The sequence below is a fragment of the Piliocolobus tephrosceles genome, chromosome 11 (genome assembly GCF_002776525.5).
Source record: "Piliocolobus tephrosceles isolate RC106 chromosome 11, ASM277652v3, whole genome shotgun sequence".
NCBI lineage: Eukaryota > Metazoa > Chordata > Mammalia > Primates > Cercopithecidae > Piliocolobus > Piliocolobus tephrosceles.
In genome coordinates, this window is record NC_045444.1 from 88,970,510 (window position 1) to 88,994,644 (window position 24,135).

Here is a 24,135-nt window from a genome sequence, read left to right on the forward strand (position 1 = left end):
AATAAATAAATAAATAAATAAATAAATAAATAAATAAATAAATAAATGAATAAATAAATGAAATTCCCAAGTACAGATGTTTCTTGACTTACAATGGGATTACATCCCAATGAACTGATTATAAATTGTCTGGGCATGGTAGTTCATCTCTGTAATCCCAAGCACTTTAGGAGGCCGAGGCAGGAGAATCAAACTCCTGAGCTCAGAAGTTTGAGACTAGCCTTGTCAACGTAGTGAGACCCCGTCTCTACAAAAATAAAAAAATTAGCTGGGTGTGGTGGCATGCACCTGTAGTCCCAGCTATTTAGGAGGCTGAGGTAGGAGGATTGCCTGAGCCCAGGAGGTCAAGGCTGCAGTGAGCCAAGATCTTGCCACTGTACTCCAGCCTGAGCAACAGAGTGAGACCCTGTTTTTAAAAAAATGAAAGAAAAAAAAAAAGATCATGAGTTAGAAATATTGTAAGTTGAAAATGCATTTAATACGTTTAACCTACTGAACATCATAACTTAGCCTAAACTATCTTAAATATACTCGGAACACTTAATTAGCCTACAGTTGGCCAAATCATCCAGTACAAAGTCTACTTTATAATAGATTGAGTATCTCATGTGATTTATTGAATACTGTTCTGAAAGTGAAAAAAAGGAATGAAGTATGGTTTCTACTGATTGTTTACTGCTTTCACACCGATGTAAAGTTGCGAAATCATAAATCAAACCATCTGTAAGTGAAAGATCATCTGTATGCCTATACTATACTATTTTTACTTGAAGTGCTCTTTCACTGAATTCTGTCCTTCCCAGCATCTTCAGATATAACTTTGTTAATTAGGGTAGAAATTTGGTAGTAAGGAATTACACTGTTATTACTTATTCAGCTGTTTGTTGCTTCAGAATAAGGAAGAATTGAACCTATTTATTTATTTGTAATAAGATCTCCCTATGAATTTTTTCCATATTATAATAGCAACGCATGCTTATTACCAATGAAATAGCAGACCAAAAAATAGATACAGACAACTCAGACTTCACCAGAAAATTACTGTTAAGTAGTTTGTATATAGTCTTTCATGTCGTTGGGAGGGCAGGTGGATAGCACTGGCAATATGTGTGTATAAATATCCATAGATTGACTATTTTTGTTTGGGTTTTAAAAATATATATATAACTAATATTTTGTTGTGCTTTCCTTTGAGATATTTGCCTACTGCAGTATTCTGCCCATGGCAGAATTTTTGTATGTTCCACCCTTCTTCCACACCCAAATAAAGAAAATTAAAATGAGTACAGAGGGGAGTTTGAAAGGGAAAACTTGTCTCAAAAGGGCAGTCTGTAGTTCTACCCATTAATTTGGTATTATTATATGAATATATTCCAGTGTTTCCATGAGTTTTCCTATATAAATATTAGTTCAAGATTGTACGACATATACTTACGTTGTGGCTTTATCCAGAGTAAGAAATGCAGCTCTTGCAGTAACTGAGTAGGAGCCAAGGTAATACAAATTTTGGAAGACTGGAGAATAGGAAGTGAGTAAGGGAGGAAATGGAAAGAAATCAACTCTGAGGTGAAGAAACTTGGTAATTCCTATTTTTTCTTCAAATTGTACTGTTGGTTAATTTTTTTATATCAAGGATTATTATTATTTATAGTTGCATTATTGGTGAAATTGCATTTGAATGCTCATTAATGACAGTAATACATCTCAATACTGAGTCTATTTGTGCCAAAATACAAATCCTCAGTAAATGTATTGACTTTGTTCTTATTGCTCTGTTTTTCTCTATACCTAGGCAGATATTTTAAATTTCAGAAATTGTGCTATAGAATTTTTTTTCAGTTCCAGAGCTATGGTTTTATTTAATATAAGGTTTATATAAGATTTCCTTACATAAAAGAAAAATATAATGTAATTATATTTGGTGAGAGGCTTAGGTTAGATTCATTCTTTCAGTCAGCAAGCATTTACTGTGGGTCTACTCTGTGCCAAACCTTTTGAAGTCAGGTAAAAGATGTTCTCTTTCCGCCTTCATGGAACCTGTAGTCCTATGATAAGGATAAAAAAGCAATAGAAGGAGCATAACACTACTTTGCTTCTATAAAATCAGAAAAACAAGTTTTCATATCTTGGTGAGAGATACCACTTGTTTCTCCAAACCATTGTAAAACTATTTCTGGTTAGATTTGAAAAGCTGAGGTGGGCTTAGAGATATGGCTAAACCTCAGGGCAGAATTGGAATATGCTGTCACAGATTTGATCTGTTAAGCCATAGGAGAGCAGTTGAAGATTTACATTAAAATTTTGGAGCTCCATTCGTTTTTCACTGATACTTATTTTAGACAAGCAGACTTCTTTTTTTTGTGTGTGTGTGTGTTTATACCAAATATTCCTTTCTATATTGCCTCCTTTTACAGCCTTATACCATACATGAAGAAAAAAAAAAAAACAAGTGCATGTTAGAATCTGAAGCGGCAGCATGTTTGTTAGTTTAAATGTTTAATTAACTATACATGCAACAGGAGTTATATTATAAAATATATTAGAAAATAGTGATGAGTGTGAGTTGAAATTTTGATTTGTCTTTTTTTGTTATTAGAAAATTAATGGACAGAAAAATAACACTACTTCTATATTTATGTATGTTCATTTCATGTTCAGTAGTCCCTTTTACTCCTTGATAAATATTTGAAATTATCCAAACAGATCATTATAAACCTGCAATTTCCCATCGAGATTTAAACAGCAGAAATGTCCTAGTGAAAAATGATGGAACCTGTGTTATTAGTGACTTTGGATTGTCCATGAGACTGACTGGAAATAGACTGGTGCGCCCAGGGGAGGAAGATAATGCAGCCATAAGCGAGGTGAGTGCATACAAAAGGTATCACACTGATGTACTTTGAAATGATAATGAATTTAATTCAAACATCTACTGGCCGTGCGTGGTGGCTAACGCCTGTAATCCCAGCACTTGGTAGGCCCAAGTGGGTGGATCACCTGAGGTCAGGAGTTCGAGACCAGCCTGGCCAACATGGTGAAACCCTGTCTCTACTAAAAATACAAAAATTAACCGGATGCAGTGGCACGCACCTGTAATCCCAGCTACTCGGGAGGCTGAGGCAAGAGAATTGCTTGAACCTAGGAGGCGGAGGTTGCAGTGAGCCGAGATTGTGCCACTGCACTCCATCCTGAGGACAGAGTGAGACTCAGGACAATTATCCTCATATACTGCCAGTTATAGAATACTAGGAATTACAAAATTAGGAAATATAAAATACATCTCATAAAGGCCTTTGTAAAGTTCATTAGTTTATTTTGGAACTCACTGCCATTCCAAGTCATTTTTACAAGCGTTAGGAACAAATTTGTAGGAACTGATTTTTGAGGCAAGGGTAAAGTTACCAAATTTAAAATAACTAACAGTCCATCTTCTGATAATCACCATTATCATGCGGAATATATCCTTCCCAACTTTGTTCTCTGCATTCATATATACTTGTCTGTACACAACATATATGTATTTTTGTGATTTTATTTATTTATTTATTTTAAGATGGAGTTTCACTTTTGTTGCCCAGGCTGGAGTGCAATGGTGCCATCTCAGCCCACCGCAACCTCTGCCTCCCAGGTTGAAGCAATTCTCCTGCCTCAGCCTCCTGAGTAGCTGGGATTACAGGCATGTACCACCATGCCCGGCTAATTTTTGTATTTTAGTGGCTACGGGGTTTCTCCATGTTAGTCAGGGTAGTCTTGAACTCCTGACCTCAGGTGATCCACCCTCCTCGGCCTCCCAGAGTGCTGCAGTTATGGGTGTGAGCCACCACACCCAGCTGTATTTTTTTTTTTTTTTTTGAGAAGGAGTCTCTCTCTGTCTCTCAGGCTAGAGTGCAGTGGCACGATCATGGCTCACTGCAAGCTCCACCTCCCGGGTTCACACCATTCTCCTGCCTCAGCCTCCCCAGTAGCTGGGACTACAGGCGCCTGCCACCACGCCTGGCTAATTTTTTATATTTTTTTAGTAGAGACGGGGTTTCACCATGTTAGCCAGGATAGTCGCTATCTCCTGACCTCGTGATCCACCCGCCTTGGCCTCCCAAAGTGCTAAGATTACAGGCATGAGCCACCGCACCCGGCCACCCAGCTGTATTTTTGTGAATTTTAAAAGATATTAAGTTAAAAAAAATATATTAAATTGTATATGTATTGTTTTGCATTTTTTTCACTGTGTCTTACAGATTATTTATGTTGATATGCATAGGAAAGTCTAGCTCATTCTTTTTGATTGATTAATAGTATTCACTAAAATGGGTTTACCACAGTTTAATTATTCAGGAAGGGCATTTTATAGGTAAAAAATAAGTTATAGAAAGGTTTAATGACATGGTTAGGGTCAAATAACATTGACATGACTAAGATGTACATACAACTTCTGGTCTAATGTCTGTTCTTCAGAATATGCTACATTCTCTCTCTAAAAAATATCACTCTAATTTATCAGGTTGGCACTATCAGATACATGGCACCAGAAGTGCTAGAAGGAGCTGTGAACTTGAGGGACTGTGAATCAGCTTTGAAACAAGTAGACATGTATGCTCTTGGATTAATCTATTGGGAGATATTTATGAGATGTACAGACCTCTTCCCAGGTAAAAACTACTGTCAAAAGTTGGTATGTTTTGAATTGAAGCAGTTATATCTTCTTTCTCTACCTATAGTACATAACTCAACTTTTATGTAAGTATCTTTTTACTTTCATTTAAACCTTTAGTTCATTGCCATCTAGTGTTTAGAAACATTATTAGCAGAAGGATGCAAATTAGGAATTTCTTTTTTTTAGCGTACTCTAGGTTTTCTTCTGAGTGCAATTTAATTAATTGCCAATAATAGCTTATCTAACTGTGTTTTGTTTGGTCTCTGATTGCTTTAGCAGTCAACATTTTCCTTATGCACCATCTGAGTGTTTGAGACAAGCTATACTTAGGATGTTTACTGAGTTGACCCCATAAGGAATTAGAAGCAATGAACTGTTTGTAAGCACTTTTTCCTTTTTCTTTTTTTCATGCTCCCTTTCTCCCTCCTTCCTTCTTTCCTTCTTTCTTCCTTCTTTCCTCTTCTCCTCTCACCTTATCTCCTTCTCTTCCTCCTCTTTCCTCTTCTTACTTCCTTTCAATGAAAGAATACTCATTGACCAGGTGCGGCGGCTCATGCCTGTAATCCCAGCACTTTGTGAGGCCAAGGCTTACGGATCACGTGAGGTCAGGAGTTCGAGACCAACCTGAACAATATGATGAAACCTTGTCTCTACTAAAAATACAAAAATTAGCCAGGCGTGCTGGCATGCACCTGTAATCCTAGCTATTCAGGAGGCTGACATAGGAGAATCACTTGAACCTGGGAGGCGGAGGTTGCAGTGAGCCAAGATCTCACCATTGTACTCCAACCTGGGCAACAAGAGCAAAACTGTCTTTAAAAAAAAAAAGACCAGGCACGGTGGCTCACACCTGTAATCCTAGCACTTTGGGAGGCCGAGGCAGGCAGCTCATGAGGTCAAGAGTTCGAGAACAGCCTGGCCAATATGGTGAGACCCCGTCTCTACTAATCATACAAAAATTAGCCAGGCGTGGTGGCAAGCACCTGTAGTCCCAGCTACTTGGGAGGCTGGGGCAGAAGAATTGCTTGAGCCCAGTAGGCGGAGGTTGCAATGAGCCGAGATCACACCATGGCGCTCTAGCCTGGGTAACAGAGCAAGACTCTGTCTCAAAAAGAGAGAAAGAATACTCATTCAAGTGAATGTTTGAGACTTACTTGAAATAGCCAAATGAATTTCTAGTTTTCCTCCCCTTCTTAGGGATTACATCATTATAGTATCATCTAAAAACTTTATAAATCTGGCATTGCATTCTTCTAGGTGCTATACAGATGATTTGATCTGTGTGGCCACTGCCTTTTAGGAGTAACACCTTTGAAAGCATAGAAAAAGGAACAAGCATTGGACAAATTTATGAAATGGAGCTATTTAATTTATAAAGATTAATAGTGGAGTTGAATTGTTTGGCTTTAAAGACCGCACTACACATTAGTTTATATATATCAAGTATGTGTGTGTATATACATATAATTTTTTTAAGTGCCAGAGCCTCACTCTGTCAGCTAGGCTGGAATGCAGTGGTGTGATCACAGCCCCCTACAGTCTTGACCTCCCCAGGCTCAGGTGATCCTCCCACCTCAGCCTCTTAGTAGCTGGGACTACAGGCATGCACCACCAAGCCTGCTTCATTTTTATATTTTTTTTGTAGAGACAAGGTTTCGCCGTGTTGCTCAGGCTAGTCTCAAACTCCTGGGCTCAAGTGATTCGCCCACTTCAGCCTCCAAAAGTGCTGGGGTTACAAGAGTGAGCCACTGCACCAGGCCAAACATTAGTTTGTAATTCAAAAATATAATGAAATAAATAAGTGATTATTTAGATTAAGTACAGGTCAATCAGTTATCTAGAAGTATATTTTCTAGTTAATTAAAAGTACAGAGATTCAATTGAGGCATTTTTCTGAAAATAGCAGTAATTGCAGTAGTATCAGCAAGTACTTTTTTTGGCCGGGTGTGGTGGCTCACACCTGTAATCCCAGCACTTTAGGAGGCCAAGGCAGGTGGATCATCTGAGGTTGGGAGTTCGAGACCAGCCTGACCAACATGGTGAAACCCTGTCTCTAGTAAAAATACAAAATCAGCTGGGTGTGGTGGCGCATGCCTGTAATCCCACCAGTTGGGAGGCTGAGGCAGGAGACTCGCTTGAACCTGGGAGGCGGAGGTTGCAATGCTGAGATTGCACCATTGCGCTCCAGCCTGGGCAACAAGAGCGAAACTTGGTCTCAAAAAAAAAAAAATACCAAGTACTTTTTTTGTTTTGTTTTTTACAGACAGGGTCTCACTCTTGCTCAGACTGGAGTGCCGTGGTGCAATCATAGCTCAATGCAGCCCTGAATTCTTGGGCTCAAGCAGTCCTCCTGCTCAGCCTCCTGAGTAGCTAGGACTACAGGTGCATGCCACCACGCCCGGCTAATATTTCATTTTTTGTCGAGACAGGGTTTTGCTGTATTGCCCAGGCTGGCCTCGAACTCCTGGGCTCAAGTGATCCTCCTGCCTCGGCCTCCCAAAATGCTGAGATTACAGGCATGAGCCACCACACCCATACCCACAAGTATTGTATTATTAGAACTTTGACCACAGTTTGGTAATTTCTTTGTTAATAGTCTCATGTAGGATTTTTGTTTCAGAAGCATATCTGACTGAAATTATTTTTTCATCAGATTAGTATACTGCTACAAGCAATATTTTTTGAAAAACTGTGTTCAAAGAATGACTATTGCTTTTGATCTGATAAATAATAAAGAATGATATCAAATGTTTAAAGAGGGAAAGGCAATTAAATCTTGTTTTCAGAAGATTATTTTAGCAAATATGTAGAATTAATTAAAATAGAAATAGAACTAGAAGGGGCTTAAAAAAGGAAAAAGAAATTGAGAGTTATTGTTTAGTGGGTACAGAGTTTCAGTTTGGGAAGATGAAACAGTTCTAGAAATGGATAGTGGTAATGGTTGTACAATAGTGTGAATGTACTTAATACCACAGAATGATACACTTAAAAATGGTTAAAATGGTCAGTTTTATGTTATGTATATTCTACCACAATAAAAGAAAGAAAAAGGAATAAGAAGAGAGTTGCTTTAAAATACCCTGTAATCTTGGATATGGAAATGGGGAGAGGCAAATCTGGGAGAAAATGCAGAGAAGAAATCTGTACTTGTGGTTATCTGTTAAAAGAATGGGATTCAGGCCAGGTGCAGTGGCTCATGCCTATAAACCCAGCACTTTGGGAGACTGAGGGGACGTGGATCATGAGGTCAGGAGTTCAAGACCAGCCTGGCCAACATGGTGGAACCCTGCTCTACTAAAAATAGAAAAATTAGCCAGGTGCAGTGGTGCGCACCTGTAATCCCAGCTAGTTGGGAACCTGAGGCAGGAGAATCGCTTGAACCTGGGAGGCAGAGGTTGCAGTGAGCCGAGATCGCGCCACTGCACTCCAGCCTGGGCGACAGAGCAAGACTCCATGTCAAAAAATAAAAAAGAATGAGATTCAAAGGAATTGAGAAATATTCAGAGGTTGGCTGGGCACGGTGGCTCAGGCCTGTAATCCTAGCACTTTAGGAGGCCGAGGCAGGTGGATCACCTGAGGTCAGGAGTTCGAGACCAGCCTGACCAACATGGTGAAACCCCATCTATACTAAAAATACAAAAAAATTAGCCAGGCTTGGTTGTGAGCGCCTGTAATCCCAGCTACTCGGGAGGCTGAGGCAAGAGAATTGCTTGAACCGGGGAGGCAGAGGTTGCAGTGAGCAGAGATCACGCCACTGCACTCCAGCCTGGGTGACAAAGCGAGACTCTGTCTCAAAAAAAAAAAGTGAGGGTGAGGGTGACAACCAGAAACTTAGAAATATTGATATACATTAGAAAGATGAGTTAATCATGGATACTTTTTGATGGAGTATTGACAGATAACTAAATAAATTTTTAAAGACAATTAAAAATAATAAGATGGAAATTTAAGATTAAAATGGTTATTTGGAAGTTGTCTACATAGAGATGGTAACTGAGAACTTATGAGTCGATGCACTCCTTTAACTGGACACATAAAAAGAAAGAAAACTAGGTGAATAATGACTGAATATTGGGGTACTACCCCCATGAAGTAGGTTAATTAAGAAGACAAATGATCAGATAAATAGTGAGAAAACTGAAAAATTCTAATGCCTTGTAAGTCAGTATTAGAAAATTTTAAGAACTAAGATTTCAGTGTGAGGAAGCTGATTAAAAAATAAAAATAAAAAACTGCCCAAGATTGATGGCAATAGATGTAATTGAAAGGTCAAGAGGAAACAGAACTGAGGAATGATTTTTGAATTTGAATAGGAGTAGGTCATTGGTATTCTTAGAAGAGTTTCTGTGGAATTTAGAAGACAGAAATCATGTTACAGAGTGTATATAGGAGGGGAAAGTATTTTAAAAGCACAGTCAAGGGATACAAGGCACTCTTGAAAATTTTAACAATTAAATGAGGTGGAAGTAGAAAAAAAAGGATCATATAAATATATTAATAAACCTAGAGAATAGTGTATAATAGTTATAAAATTCTTGTAAAACATTTTTTAAACTTTTATGATATGCCTCAAAATGCAGTATGTGCTGTATTATTAAATGGAAACACTATGTAATGAAGGTTACTTCTCTATAAAATGTTAGTAAAATAAATGAATTATTGGTATTACAGAGGAAGAGTGAAATGCTACAAAGTTTAAACGGAAGAGGGAGAAGGAAGAAAAAAGGGAGAGATAGAAAAAGGAAGAAAGAATAAGTGTAATTTGAGAAGGGAGCTAAAAAAAGGTCTCTAACTGATAGAGACATAGTTAACAAGTGGCAAATGGGATGAGAAGCAGGGAATGGTATCTGATAGTGCTAGATATTACTATAAGATATTTTGGGCAGTTCTAAAGAAAATGAGATTATAAACTTTCCTTGAGCAATCCAGCAATAGTAAGGAAATCCAGTAAGGTTTTAAGGAAATCCAGTAAGGTTAATATCTTTCATGATGATGATTTTTGTCATTAACATTCACCTTTGTATCTCTAATACCTAACCCTAAGTTAGCGCTACACAAGTTTCTGTTGAATAATTAGATTTTGAACTGTGAAGATTTAGTGGAAATTTATCTGGTAATTATTAACTATTGCATTCATAAAAGATTGTGCTTCAATTTCCTTTAGCAAGTTTTAAAATTTTAATTTGGACCTAATTTTTTAAAAGAGTAAAATTGGCCGGGCGCGGTGGCTCAAGCCTGTAATCCCAGCACTTTGGGAGGCCGAGACGGGCGGATCACGAGGTCAGGAGATCGAGACCATCCTGGCTAACACGGTGAAACGCCGTCTCCATTAAAAAATACAAAAAACTAGCTGGGCGAGGTGGCGGGCACCTGTAGTCCCAGCTACTCGGGAGGCTGAGGCAGGAGAATGGCGCAAACCTGGGAGGCGGAGCTTGCAGTGAGCTGAGATCCGGCCACTGCACTCCAGTCCGGGCGACAGAGCGAGACTCCATCTCAAAAAATAAAATAAAATAAAAAAAATAAAAAGGATAAAATTGTGAACTTTTAGTTATTCTACTAAACCAGCATTTGAAAAAAAAAAATAATAACACTTGGAAGGTATGTGTTTGTGTTGTGTGTGTGTCTCAGAGACAGATCAGATACATTAGTAAATATCTTGCAGTTCACAGATGGTATAGGGTAAGGTTTTATCACATGGGGTTTCAAGGAAGAAAGTGATATACTAACTGGCATGATTATTAAATCCTTTAATTTTATCTCTCAAGTTCAATGTTGATGTTATTGATCAACACTAAGTATCTGCTTAAATATTTACAGTATGTGAAAATCACTTGTATTTATACATAGGCAGTATTACAATAAACTTGGGCAATGCTACATAGATAATAGAATTAATCTTTGTAAATCTTTTTTAATACTGGTGGAGGGCAAGTATTTATGGGTTGTTTTGAGTATTCAGATAGAAACATAAAACTTAAATGAAACGTAAACTTATTTGTAATGTGGTTTCCATCTGGGTCATTATAACTTTGTGTTATCTCCATGTGAGTGATATAAGGAAGGCGGCAGACATTGCCATTTTGCTTACAGGAAGTCTAAAACAGAATAGTTAAATGACTTTTCCAAGGTCAAGATGAAGCCAAGATTAGAACCTAAATGCCTTATCCTCCTCTGTCTTGATGTTCTTCCTTCTAATTTATCTTGTCATTTTAATAGGGTGGGAGGATGGGTAAAGAGACAGGAACAATCTCTCATTCTGTGTTCTTTTCCATGATTTCTACTAGATCATTGGTTTTCTCAGTGTTGGTCCCAGGGATCCTCTATGTGGTTCAAAATATTATATACATAAACTTAATTGTCTTTCTTTTTTTTTTTTTTTTTTTTTTTTTTGAGATGGAGTCTCGCTATCACCCAGGCTGGAGTGCAGTGGCCAGATCTCAGCTCACTGCAAGCTCCGCCTCCCAGGTTCACGCCATTCTCCTGCCTCAGCCTCCCGAGTAGCTGGACTACAGGCGCCCGCCACGTCGCCCAGCTAGTTTTTTGTATTTTTTAGTAGAGACGGGGTTTCACCGTGTTAGCCAGGATGGTCTCGGTGTCCTGACCTTGTGATCCACCCGTCTCGGCCTCCCAAAGTACTGGGATTACAGGCTTGAGCCACCGCGCCTGGCCACTTAATTTTCTTATATTTTGTAAAAATCAAAAGCCTAACATCACAGTTGATTGTGTTTATTGGCAATGAACAGGGTTATTAAATAGTGATAAAATAGTTAATAATATTTAAGTCCATGATCTAAATACTACCTGTTAGTTAAAAGGAATTTTTAGGGCTGGGCACAGTGGCTCACACCTGTAATCTCAGCACATTGGGAGGCTGAGGTGGGAAAATCATTTGAGGGCAGAAGTATGAGACCAGCCTGGCCAACATGGCAAGACCTTATCTCTGAAAAATATTTTTAAAAATTTGCTGGGCATGGTGGCACACTCCTGTAGTCTTAGCTACTAGGGAGGCCACTTGAGTGCAGTAGTTCAAGTTACAGTGAGCTACGATCATGCCACTGTACTCCATCCTGGGCAACAAAGTGAGACTGTTTATTTAAAAAAAAATTTTTTTAAGTATATTGACTTTTCTTTCAAATGACCATTATCATAAATATTTTTGTAACATCTGATACAGTCTGGCTGGACTATAATAGAACCAATGATGTAATGAGACATAGTGACTGTTCAACCCACCCACTTATATTTGGTTCTGTAGGCATATTTGTTGTACTGGGTCCTGGACTTTTTCCTCATCTTTACCCGCCTCCATGTGATCAATGTTCAGGCATGTTTTCAAGTATTAAGTATGCCTTATAAACATAATAGTCTTTTCCCCTGAATTTAGTAATACCAGAAACCATTTAAAAATACCTATCCATCATTGAAACTACCATTTGATTTATCAACAAATATTTGAGACTATTCTAAGCAAAGCATTTATTAATAATGCATTAGACTGGGCGTGGAGGCTCACACCTGTAATCCCAGCACTTTAGGAGGCTGGATCACCTGAGGTCAGGAGTTCAAGACCAGCCTGGCCAACATGGTGAAACCCTATCTCTACTAAAATATGGAAATTATCCAGGCATGGTGGTGTGCACCTGTAATCCCAGCTACTCGGGAGGCTAAGGCAAGGGAATCAGTTGAACCCAGGAGGCAGAGGTTGCAGTGAGCCGAGATCATGCCACTGCACTCCATCCTGGGCAACAGAGTGAGACTCCATCTAAAAAAAAAAAAATCATTAAACCTACAACAACATCTCTTTGGGATTTCCAAATGTGCCTGAAGGGGCTGGAAAAATAAAAAGATTGTGACACAATTTTTTTGCTTACTTGGTATCAGAAATACCCCTGTTATTCTATCATTTATGATAATTGGAAATTTTATTCTGTCATTCTTTTCTACAAATCCACAGGGGAATCCATACCAGAGTACCAGATGGCTTTTCAGACAGAGGTTGGAAACCATCCCACTTTCGAGGATATGCAGGTTCTTGTGTCTAGGGAAAAACAGAGACCCAAGTTCCCAGAAGCCTGGAAAGAAAATAGTCTGGTAAGAAAAAACTAAGTTATTAAAGAGAGGACTTATGACTAAATATGTTTTAATGTTGTTTGAAGCAGAAATAGACTGTTAATAATGTTAATAGTTTTTGGAGTTGCCTAATGCCAGAAATCCAACTTGATTTTTATGATGTTATATGTTTTCAGATTTTTCAATATGAAAAAAAGTCAGTTTTTAGTTCCATTTTGGTTTTTTCCAAGTATAAAGTACTATCTAGAGAGAATAACTAATGTGTCTTAAGTTTGCCAGATTAGGTAGCAGCTAAATTAATTAACATATTAATATTTTAAACATTATTAAAATTCTATCTTACTCTCTTGAGAATAGTACCAAAACTGTTAAGTAGTGCAGGCTTACATAATCAATGGCTAATGAAAATTTAGGCTAGACCTGAAAAAAACCAAGGTGCAACCTATGAATTATGCTTATTAAAAATATAATTCGGCTGGGTGCGGTGGCTCACACCTGTAATCCCAGCACTTTGGGAGGCTAAGGTGGGCAGGTCGCCTGAGCTCAGGAGTTCGGGAACAGCCTGGGCAACACAGTGAAACCCCGTCACTACTAAAATACAAAAAATTAGCCAGGCGTGGTGGCATGCGCCTGTAGTCCCAGCTAGTTGGGAGGCTGAGGCAGGTGAATTGCTTGAACCTGGGATGCAGAGGTTGCAGTAAGCTGAGATCGTGCCACTGCACTCCAGCCTGGGTGACAGAGCGAGACTCTTGTCTCAAAAAAAAAAATATATATATATATATGTACTTCACAACAATGAAATATCTTCAGAATCCCCTGCCATTTGAGTAAGTTGTTACAACACTGAAAACATCTTACAAATTAATTAATACACACTCGTAATCTTTTAGTATAAATAGGATAATCTAATTATCCACTATCATTTCTGAAGTTTTTTTTTTTTACTTAAACACATTTTTTTAATGTCAGTACCTCTAGATATATCTATTTCTCTCCATTTGGTCAGTATTCTGTTGATAAAATCATATAATCATTCTATTGGATGATATATGATAATTATTGTATTAAAAAGGAAATACCTCTCCCTACTATCACGCTCCATAAGTAACTCCCTTTAGCAATCTTTTGGGTTTTCTTTTTTCTTCTAAAAGTTACCATTATAACTTCAAATACTCTATTCTTAAGTTATCTCTCGTTTACTTTCTCCCAGTTTGTAATATTCTATTATTAAACAATTTATGTTTTGTCTGTAAATTCATCTAATATTTAAATAAAATAACGAGATATTTGTAGTATTATGATTATGTAAGCATTCACTACACAAGAAAGGATTGTGCTTGGATTTATAGGAAATAAAAATTCTACATTAGTTACTAAAATCTCCCCTATGCTTTGGGGAGAATGTTTCAAGTTATCATCCATCACTTGAGCCCAGGGGTTTGAGGCTGCAGTGAGCTATGATCACGCCACTGCCCTCCAGCCTGAGTAAGACCCTGTCTCTTTAAAAAAAATGTCATCAAGTCCCAGCTGCTCAGGAGGCTGAGGCAGGAGAATTGCTTGAACCTGGGATGCAGAGGTTGCAGTAAGCTGAGATCGTGCCACTGCACTCCAGCCTGGGTGACAGAGTGAGACCCCATCTCAAAAAAAAAAAAAAAAAAGTCATCATCAAATTATTTCTTTTTGGTTTCTTGTCATCTTTCTTTGTCTTGTTTTTAGGCTATACTCAGACGCAGCATTAAAACTCTCACATCATTCTCTTTCTTGTAAACGATTGTATTTTTAATGAAGTTCCTCCTTAAGTAATGTGTGCTAGTATGTGTATGGTGGTAAACATCATGAATCCTTGCATATTTAAAAATGTTTTTATCTTGCCCTCACACTCGAGTAATAATTTGGCTGGATAGTAGTTTCAATATCATAATTTTCTTCACAACTTTGAAACTGCTACTCCATCATTCTGTAGCCTACATTCTCCATGTGCTGTAGGCCCTAGTCTCCAGTCTAATGAGAATTTCAATGCCAGCCTGAATCATTTCACTGCTTTTTGTTTTGTTATATTTTTGTTTTATCCTCTTAATTTTTTTTTTCTCTATAAGCTTTTAAGACTTTATCACTAGAATTATGTAATTTCGCCTTAATGTTTGTGGGCATGGATCTTTACACACATTTTGCTTGGCACTGGATAGATTTTCAGTTTGAAAATTCAGAAGTTTCTTAAATTCAGAGGAATTTTCTTTTCCTTTCTTTTTTTTTTTTTTTTTTTTTTTTTGAGACAGGGTCTCGCTCTGTCATTCTGGCTGGAGTATAGTAGTGTGATCATGGCTTACTGCAGCTGTGAACTCCTCGGCTTAAGCTATTCTCCTTCTTTAGCCTCCTGAATAGCTGAGACTTCAGGTGCATACCACTTTGCCTGGCTTTTTAAATTTTTGGTAGAGACGGGGTCTCACCTTGTTTCCCAGGCTGGTCTCAAACTCGTGAATTCAAGCAATCCTCCTACCTCAGCTTGTCAAAGTACTGAGATCATAAACATGAGCCATCATGCCTGGCCTGGTATTATTTTTTAAATTATTTTGTACCTTTCAATTCTTCCTTCTGAAATTCCCACTAGACAAATATTGTACCACATGGCATTCTAGGAATCTTTTTTTTTTTCTTGTATTTTCCATTTTTTCTCCCTCTATGTTTTTCTTCCTCCCTTCCCTCTCCCCCTCCCCCTCCTCTCCGCCCCATCTCCCCTTCTGCCTCCCCCTCCCCCTCCCCTCCCCTCCCCACACACCTGGCCTCCCTTACTACATGTTTTAAGATTTACTCAGCTTTATCTGCAAATGACTCATTTAGTTTTCACTATTACCCTTGTATCAGTTATCTATTCATTAAAGTTTTAGCATCCACAATCGTATTTATATGTCCAGAAACTCTTGTTTGCCTTTTCCATAGCAGTCTGTTCTTGTTTTCAGAATGTAATAAGGGTGATTCATTCTAAAGATGTTATTTTTATACTTTATACAAATTAGTTTTCTTGACTATAATAAAAGGACAAAAGGTGAAAAATAAGCAACTAAAATTATTTTACTATATATTTTCACATTTCAATTTTAGATTGTCTTGGTAGGACTAGAATAGTATTTCCATTTTGGATCCTGACTTAAGTGCGGTGACGTCATGTCAGAGAAAGACTAAAGACACATTATAGTTCCCATACAGATTTAGAATGAGCACTGTCTTCATTGGTTATCTTAGTCAGTAGGTTACTTTCAAATTTGGCTTCTGTTTCGAGTCAGATTGAAATATTTAAGTATGTGGCAATTAAAAAGCCTATTGTCAAGCACGTATGTCCAAGATTGCTTCCAAAACTATGCTCCCTGCTATAGGAACTGAGACAGATCTTTTTTTTTTTTTTTTTTTTTTGAGACGGAGTCTTGCTCTGCCGCCCAGGCTGGAGTGCAGTGGCCGGATCTCAGCTCACTGCAAGCTCCACCTCCCGGGTTCACGCCATTCTCCTGTCTCAGCCTCCCGAGTAGCTGGGACTACAGGCGCCCGCCTCGTCGCCCGGCTAGTTTTTTGTATTTTCTATTAGAGACGGGGTTTCACCGTATTAGCCAGGATGGTCTCGATCTCCTGACCTTGTGATCCGCCCGTCTCGGCCTCCCAAAGTGCTGGGATTACAGGCTTGAGCCACCGCGCCCGGCCACTGAGACAGATCTTTAAGAGGTCCCTGACAGCAAGTGAGAGGCTGAGTACTTTACTAGAATTCATCAGAGGTGCCAGCCTCACAATAGAGTATCCCTAAAAGAAAAATCTGTTTGTGAAATTTTATTCTAGTAAAATACAACCTCATCTTCCTTAAATTGTTTTATTTCACCAGCGCAAATGGGATCTATTATTTTGAAATATCTCTTGGCAACCCTATCATTATGAGATATGCATCATATGCATATTTACCTGAAAACTTTTTACTTCCAGCATAGAGTAGGTTGCCAAGTAAGGAATTTATAATACTTGGTTCACTTCCAGGGAATCCATTTAAATCTAATGTGCTACAGTCAATAAACTGCTTCTCTGCAGTGACAATCCAATACTAGAGTTAGGTAGCAAGTACATAGTTTATAAAAAAAGAGAAATGCAGCTATATCTAAAGAAGCCGTTTTTACTTTCACAGTTTCATTGAGATTAAGAAACATTCCTTTGGCCCGGCGCGGTGGCTCACGCCTGTAATCCCAGCACTTTGGGAGGCCAAGGTGGGCAGATCACGAGGTCTGGAGATCGAGACCATCCTGGCTAACACGGTGAAACCCCGTCTCTACTAAAAAGACAAAAAATTAGCCGGGCGTGTTGCTGCGCGCCTGTAGTCCCAGCTACTCGGAGGCTGAGGCAGGAGAATGGCGTGAACCCAGGCGGCGGAGCTTGCAGTGACTGCCAAGGCCAAGATCGCGCCACTGCATTCCAGCCTGGGCGACAAAGCGAGACTCCGTCTCAAAAAAGAAGAAACATTCCTTTAGTAGTAAAACTCAAAATCTTTCAAATATTAATGAATAAAAAAACTAGCTTTAATTTTATAAACTACCAGGGACTCAAACATAGTTTAGTCAATAAAGGGGGGAAGAATAGTTTCCTGATAAAAATGAAAGCATAGAAAATAGTCTAAAGGAAATACAAAATGTTAAACCATAGTTACTCTGAATATTGGGTTAATAAGTGACTTTTTCTTCCTATATGTTTCAGAATTTACAGTAAAAATGAACTGCTTTAACAATCACACACACACAGTTTTGGAGTTTTTGTTTTTGTTTTTGTTTTTTGAGACAGAGTCTCGCTCTGTCACCCAGGATGGAGTGCAGTGGCGCAATCTCAGCTCACTGCAGCCTCTGCCTCCTGGGTTCAAGGGATTCTTCTGCTTCTGCCTCCCTAGTAGCTGGGACTACAGGCACGTGCCACCATGCCTGACTAATTTTTGTATTTTTAGTAGAGATGGGGTTTCACCATATTGGCCAGGCTGGTCTCAAACTCCTGACCCCATGATCCGCCTGCCTCAGCCTCCCAAAGTGCTGGGATTACAGGCATGAGCCACTGTGCCCGGCCAGTTTTTTGTTTTGTTTTGTAGAGACAGGGTCTTACTATGTTGCCAAGACTAGTCTTAAACTCCTGGCCTCAAGCAGGCCTCCCAGAGTGCCGGGATTATAGTCATGAGTCAACATGCCTTGCCCCAACACACAGTTTAATTTTGTTTTATGTTAAAATATTTTAAATTGGTAAAATAAAAAATTATAGGCCACGTTTATTTTAAAGTGGCTTTTTTTCTCCTACATAAAATGTTCAGGTATAATTTGTTTAACTGTACTACCATTCTTCATGTTTTCCATTCTTTCCAGTTTTTTGTCACCCATACTATAGTGCAGGGAGACAATAATAGCTCACTGTAGCCTCAAACTCCTGAAGTGCTGGGATTATAGGTGTGAGCCCAGCCTCTTTTCCAAATGTTTATACTCCATTTCTTAGTCTGTCTTGAATTCTTTTCTCTCCCTTGTTAAAATCACTTGCCTGGCTTTTCTTTATTCCTTAGTGTTAGTTTTGTATGACCTCTTGCAATCAATGGTTTTATCTTAATATATTTTCACATAAAAGGTGGCAACTTAGCCAAGCACAGTGCCTTCTTAGCCAGGCACGGTGGCTCACCCCTATAATCCCAGCACTTTGGGAGGCTGGAGCATGTGGATTACTTGAGGTCAGGAGTTCGAGACCAGCCTGGCCAACATGGTAAAACCCCATCTCTACTAAAAATACAAAAATGAGCTGGGTGTGGTTGTGCATGCCTGTAATCCCAGCTACTCGGGAGGCTGAGGCAGGAGAATCGCTTGAACTCGGGAGGCAGAGGTTGCGGTGAGCAGAGATCACGCCACTGTACTGCAGCCTGGGCAACAGAGCAAAACTCCGTCTCAAAAAAAAAAAAAAAAAGGCAAGGCTCGGCATCTCATGCCTGTAATCCCAGCACTATGGGAGGCCACGGCAGGTGGATTGCTTGAGGTCAGGAGTTCGAGACCAGCCTAGCCAACATGGTGAAACCCCATCTCTACTAAAAATACAAAAAATTAGCTGGACGTAGTGGCAGGTGCCTGTAATCTCAGCTACTCAGGAGGCTGAGGCAGGAGAATCACTTGAACCTGGGAGGTGGAGGTTGCAGTGAGCCGAGATTGCACCACTGCACTCTAGCCTGAGCAACAGAGTAAGACAATGTCTTAAAAAAGAAGAAAAAAAAGGGGGCAACTCTTCCTCAGTTCATGTTTGCCCTCTAGTCTTTCCTTTTGAAGAAATATATAGAAATATATACATTTCAGAAGAAACTACCAGTTCTTTTCACATATTTTTAGTTTTTCCATTTTCTCTTTTGGACAAAATCTACAGACTTCTTCTGTGATATAGAATTCAACATTTTAAATCCTTTTTGTCTGACACAACCCACATTAAGAAATACAACTTCAGCCAGGTACAATAGTGCACACTTGTAGTCCAAGCTACACAGGAGGCTGAGTGAGGAGGATCGCTTGAGCCTAGGAATGTGAAGCTGTAGTAAACTGTGATCCCACCTGTGAATAACCACTGCACTCCAGCCTGGGCAACATAGTGAGACCCCATCTCAAAAAAAGCACCAAGTTTACATCATTACGTAGTATAATACTTAACCTTACTACCTCCTCTATATCCTAGTGTTTTCTGTTCTAGTCTAGAGCATTTCAGTTTGGGTTAGAGTTGTTTTTTTAAACCACTGAGCTGGTTTTATGACCCACCGACGAGATCCAGCTTGCATTTTCCTTCCTTTGGGTAGGAAAGATTGAAAAAGCTCCTTGTTTATCTTTTCTATTCTTTTTTTTTCCCCTTACTTGTCTTTCCTCATCAATGTTAATAATGTCACTCCCTTTAACTCATTTACACAAGCATTAAGGTATCATTATTTACCTATTCCTAGAGTTAGAGTCCCCTTCCAAAGGACGCATCAGATTTTGCCTAAATATTTGTTTTCCATTCTGATTTATTCTCAATTTTGTATACATTTAAAGAGCTATAATTGATAAACTGCACGTATTAAAGTGTACATTTAGGTATGTTTTGATATATGTATACACCCATAAAACCACACAGTCATGATTATGAACATGTCAGTTACCCCCAGAAGATTTCTCGTGCCGTTTTGTAATCTCTCCTCAACTTTCTCTATCCCCCATGAGTCCCCAGGCAACCACTGATCTGCTTTCTGTCACTAGAGATTAGTTTACATTTTCTAGAATTTTATATAAATGGAATCATATAAATGTACTGATTTTCTCGCTTCTTTCAGTATAATTATTTTCAGATTTATTCATGTTCTTATATGTATCCATAGTTTATTAATTGCTGAGTAGTATTTCATTGTATGCATATGATACAGTTTGTCCATCTACTCGTGATAGATATTTGTTTTTTTCCAGTTTCAACTGTTCCAAATAAAGCTGCTATGAATATTCATGTACAAGTCTTTGTATAAACATATGGTTTTATTTGCTTAGGTAAATACCTAAGAGTAGAATGGTTGAATCGTGTGGTAGGTATATGTTTAACTTTTTAAGAAACTGCCAGTTTTTATGGCCAGGCGCAGTGGCTCACAGTGGTAATCCCAGCACTTTGGGAGGCCGAGTCAGGTGGATCACCTGAGGTCAGGAGTTCAAGACCAGCCTGGCCAATGTGGTAAAACCCCGTCTCTACTAAAAATACAAAAATTAGCTGGGTGTGGTGGTGCATACCTGTAATCCCAGTTACGCGGGAGGCTGAGGCTTGAGAATTGTTTGAACCCAGGAGGCAGGGGCTGCCGTGAGCTGAGATTGCACCACTTGTACTCCAGCCTGGGTGACAGAGCGAGACGGTCTCAAAAAAAAATAGAAAAGAAAAGAAAAGAAAAAAGAAACTGCCAGTTTTCTAAAGCGGTTATGCCATTTTACATTCTGGCCAGCAATGCATGAGAGTTCCAGTTTCTCTACATCTTTGCCAACACTTGGTATTGCCAGTCTTTTTAATTTTAGACATTCTTTTTTGGGGGTGGTGGTGGGAGTACAGGGTCTCATTGTATCACCCAAGCTGGAGTACAGTGCTGCCGTCATAGCTCGCTACAGCCTTGACCTCCCAGACTGAAGTGATCCTCCCACCTCAGCCTCCTAACTGGAACCACAGGTGTGCACAACCACATCCAGTTAATTTTTTAAAATTTTTGGCCTGGCGCGGTGGCTCATGCCTGTAATCCCAGCACTTTGGGAGGTCGAGGTGGGTGGATCATGAGGTCAGGAGATCAAGACCATCCTGGCTAACATGGTGAAACCCCACCTCTACTAAAAATACAAAAGCAAAATTAGCCGGGCATGGTAGTGGGTGCCTGTAGTCCCAGCTACTTGGGAGGCTAAAGCAGGAGAATGGCATGAACCTGGGAGGTGGAGCTTGCAGTGAGCCGAGGTCACGCCATTGCACTCCAGCCTGGGTGACAAAGCGAGACTCCATCTCAAAAAAAAAAAAAATTGTGGAAATGGAATCTTACTATGTTGCCCAGGCTTGTCTTGAACTTGTGGCCTCAAATGGTCCTCCCACCACAGCCTCCCAAAATCCTGGGATTACAGGCATGAGCCACCATGCCCAGCCTAGATTTATAATTATTATTTTATGCTTTTCTCTCTTAAATAAGAAAAAAGGGGGAGTCTGGATGTGATGGATCTTGCTTGTAATCCGAGCACTTTGGGAGACCAAGGCAGAAGGATCATTTTGGCACAATGGTACCTTAGCCAGGCATAGTGGTACTTGCCTGTAGTCCCAGCTACTTAGGAGGCTGATGGAGGAGGATTGCTTAGGTCCAGGAGTTCAAGGCTACAGTGACCTGTGATCATGCCACAGCACTCCAGCCTGGGCAACAGAATGAGACCCCTTTTTTTTGTTTTTGTTTTTAAAAAGGAGTTAGAAACCAAAAATATAATAATGGTGGCTTTTATAGTTACCTAAGTAGGCTTTTGGGTTCTACTTATTGTCTAATGTCCTTTGAGGGACTCCCTTTAACATTTCTGTCGCCCAGGCTGGAGTGCAGTGGCATGATCTCAGTTCACTCCAACCTCCGCCTCCTGGATTCAAGCGATTTTCCTGTCTCAGCATCCCAAGTAGCAGATATAGATATATACAAGTCTTTGTATGGACATATGGTTTCATTTACTTAGGTAAATACCTAAGAGTAGAATGGTTGAATCATGTGGATGTTTAAAAACAAACCTAGTCTGTTTTTAAAAAGGGAGTTAAAACTAGCTTTCCCCTGGCCAGGCACGGTGGCTCATACCTGTAATCACAGCACTTTGGGAGGCCAAGGCAGGTGGATCACGAGGTCACGAGTTGAAGACCAGCCTGGCTAACATAGTGAAACCCTGTCTCTACTAAAGATAAACAAACAAACAAACAAAAAAACAGCCGGGTGTGGTGGCAGGCGCCTGTAATCTTAGCTACTAAGGAGGCTGAGGGAGGAGAATCGCTTGAACCTGGGAGGCGGAAGTTGCAGTGAGCAGAGATCATGCCACTGTACTCCAGCCTAGGCGACATTGCAAGACACCATCTCAAAAAAAAAAAAAAAAAAAAAAAAAAAAAAAAAAGACTAGCTTTCCCCAAAAGGGAGACTATTGTTAATTGCTAATGAATGGGAATACTACAGAATGGGGCTGTTTTTGATACTACTGTTTTGGAACTAGTTTAAAGAAGAGATGTCTATAAGTTTTAAGGTTGGAATAAGGCACTCTTTTTTTTCTTTTGAGGCAGAGGCTCACTCTGTCACTCAGGCAGGCATGCAGTGGCACGATCTTGGCTCATTGCAACCTCTGCCTCCCGGGTTCAAGCAATTCTCCTGCCTCAGCCTCCCAAGTAGCTGGGCGTGCAGACGCAAACCACCATGCTGGCTTTTTTTTTTTTTTTTTTGAGACAGAGTCTCGCCCTGTCACGCAGGCTGGAGTGCAGTGACTTGATCTCGGCCCACTCCCTCCGTGGTTCAAGCGATTCTTCTGCCTCAGCCTCTCAATAGCTGGGACTACAGGCGCGTGCCACCATACCCAGTTAAGTTTTGTACTTTTGGTAGAGAGGAGGTTTCACTATATTGGCCAGGCTGGTCTCAAACTCCTGACCTCATGATCCACCCGACTTGGCCTCCCAAAATGCTGGGATTACAGGTGTGAACCACCACACCTGGCCAATTTTTTTATATTTTTAGTAGAGATGGGGTTTCACCATATTGGCCAAACTGGTCTCTAACTCCTAACCTCAGGTGATCTTCCTGCCTCAGCCACCAAAGTGCTGGGATTATAGGCGTAAGCCTCTGCGCCCAACCAAGCATTCTTAACTGGGGGTAAAGGAGAAAAGCTCACCTAGAGATAGAAAATAGCCAAATGCCCCCAAATTCCATCAAACTCAAAACTTATTTTTGAAGCAGAATTAGTGGCTGTTGATTGACATAACGTAACTGTGAATTAACAACAATGACCTAAACCTGTGGCCTTGAAGAAACATCTGCGACTTATTGTTGCTTTTACTTTTATGAATAATTCTTCAGGGAGTTGAGGTAAATCCTGCTTGTTTACTTGTTCATCACCTTTTGAGAATGTTCCTTTACAAATCCTTGAAGCCTAAAATACGTTATTATAGCTGTGTAAAATATACTGGTTAAGGTAATTGATTTTTCTTTTACCTCATGTTGTGAACTGAAAAGTTCAGTATATATATATTTTTAAAGACACACGGTTTGACATGTACTTTGTCTTACAGGCAGTGAGGTCACTCAAGGAGACAATCGAAGACTGTTGGGACCAGGATGCAGAGGCTCGGCTTACTGCACAGTGTGCTGAGGAAAGGATGGCAGAACTTATGATGATTTGGGAAAGAAACAAATCTGTGAGCCCAACAGTCAATCCAATGACTACTGCTATGCAGAATGAACGGTAAGACCCTAAGGGGTGTGGCACCTGTCAATCAGTATTAGAAACTGAGACCCAATAAATAACAGAGAATAAATACCTTTAAACCAGCCTAATGGTTCAATGATTACCTCATACAGTCTAAAGTTATCATTTTTCTTTCAATATTCCTATTCTTCTATTGAACATTTTTGTTTGGTACGAGTACGAGATGAAATCTGCATTTTTTTATATGTAAAGGTATAGTGAAAGAAGTTAGTCTTCCTCTATTTATGGTCCAACCTTCCTGCAATAATAAAGGTAAAATGTTTCCATAACTCCAAAAGTTCATAAGCACTTCTATATAAATTGTCTCATTTATCCTTTGTTGTTATTATTCCTTCCTCCTCTGCTTTTTTTTTAAGTAAATGGAACTATGAACTTGCCTATCTAACCACTGTTTCACTGACACTAAGGTTTCTAGAC

At 39.5% G+C, this 24,135-nt stretch overlaps 1 protein-coding gene across 2 annotated transcripts in view; it reads left to right on the forward strand.

Annotated features, from left to right (window-relative positions):
- BMPR2 (bone morphogenetic protein receptor type 2) overlaps positions 1-24,135 on the forward strand; it is a 209,081-nt gene that overhangs the window by 174,642 nt on the left and 10,304 nt on the right. For both annotated transcript variants that reach the window (XM_023219105.2, XM_023219097.2), the window contains exons 8-11: positions 2,704-2,864; positions 4,499-4,646; positions 12,606-12,742; positions 23,522-23,694. In XM_023219105.2, the coding sequence (XP_023074873.1) occupies positions 2,704-2,864; positions 4,499-4,646; positions 12,606-12,742; positions 23,522-23,694 (619 nt within the window). The remainder of the gene's footprint in view (positions 1-2,703; positions 2,865-4,498; positions 4,647-12,605; positions 12,743-23,521; positions 23,695-24,135) is intronic.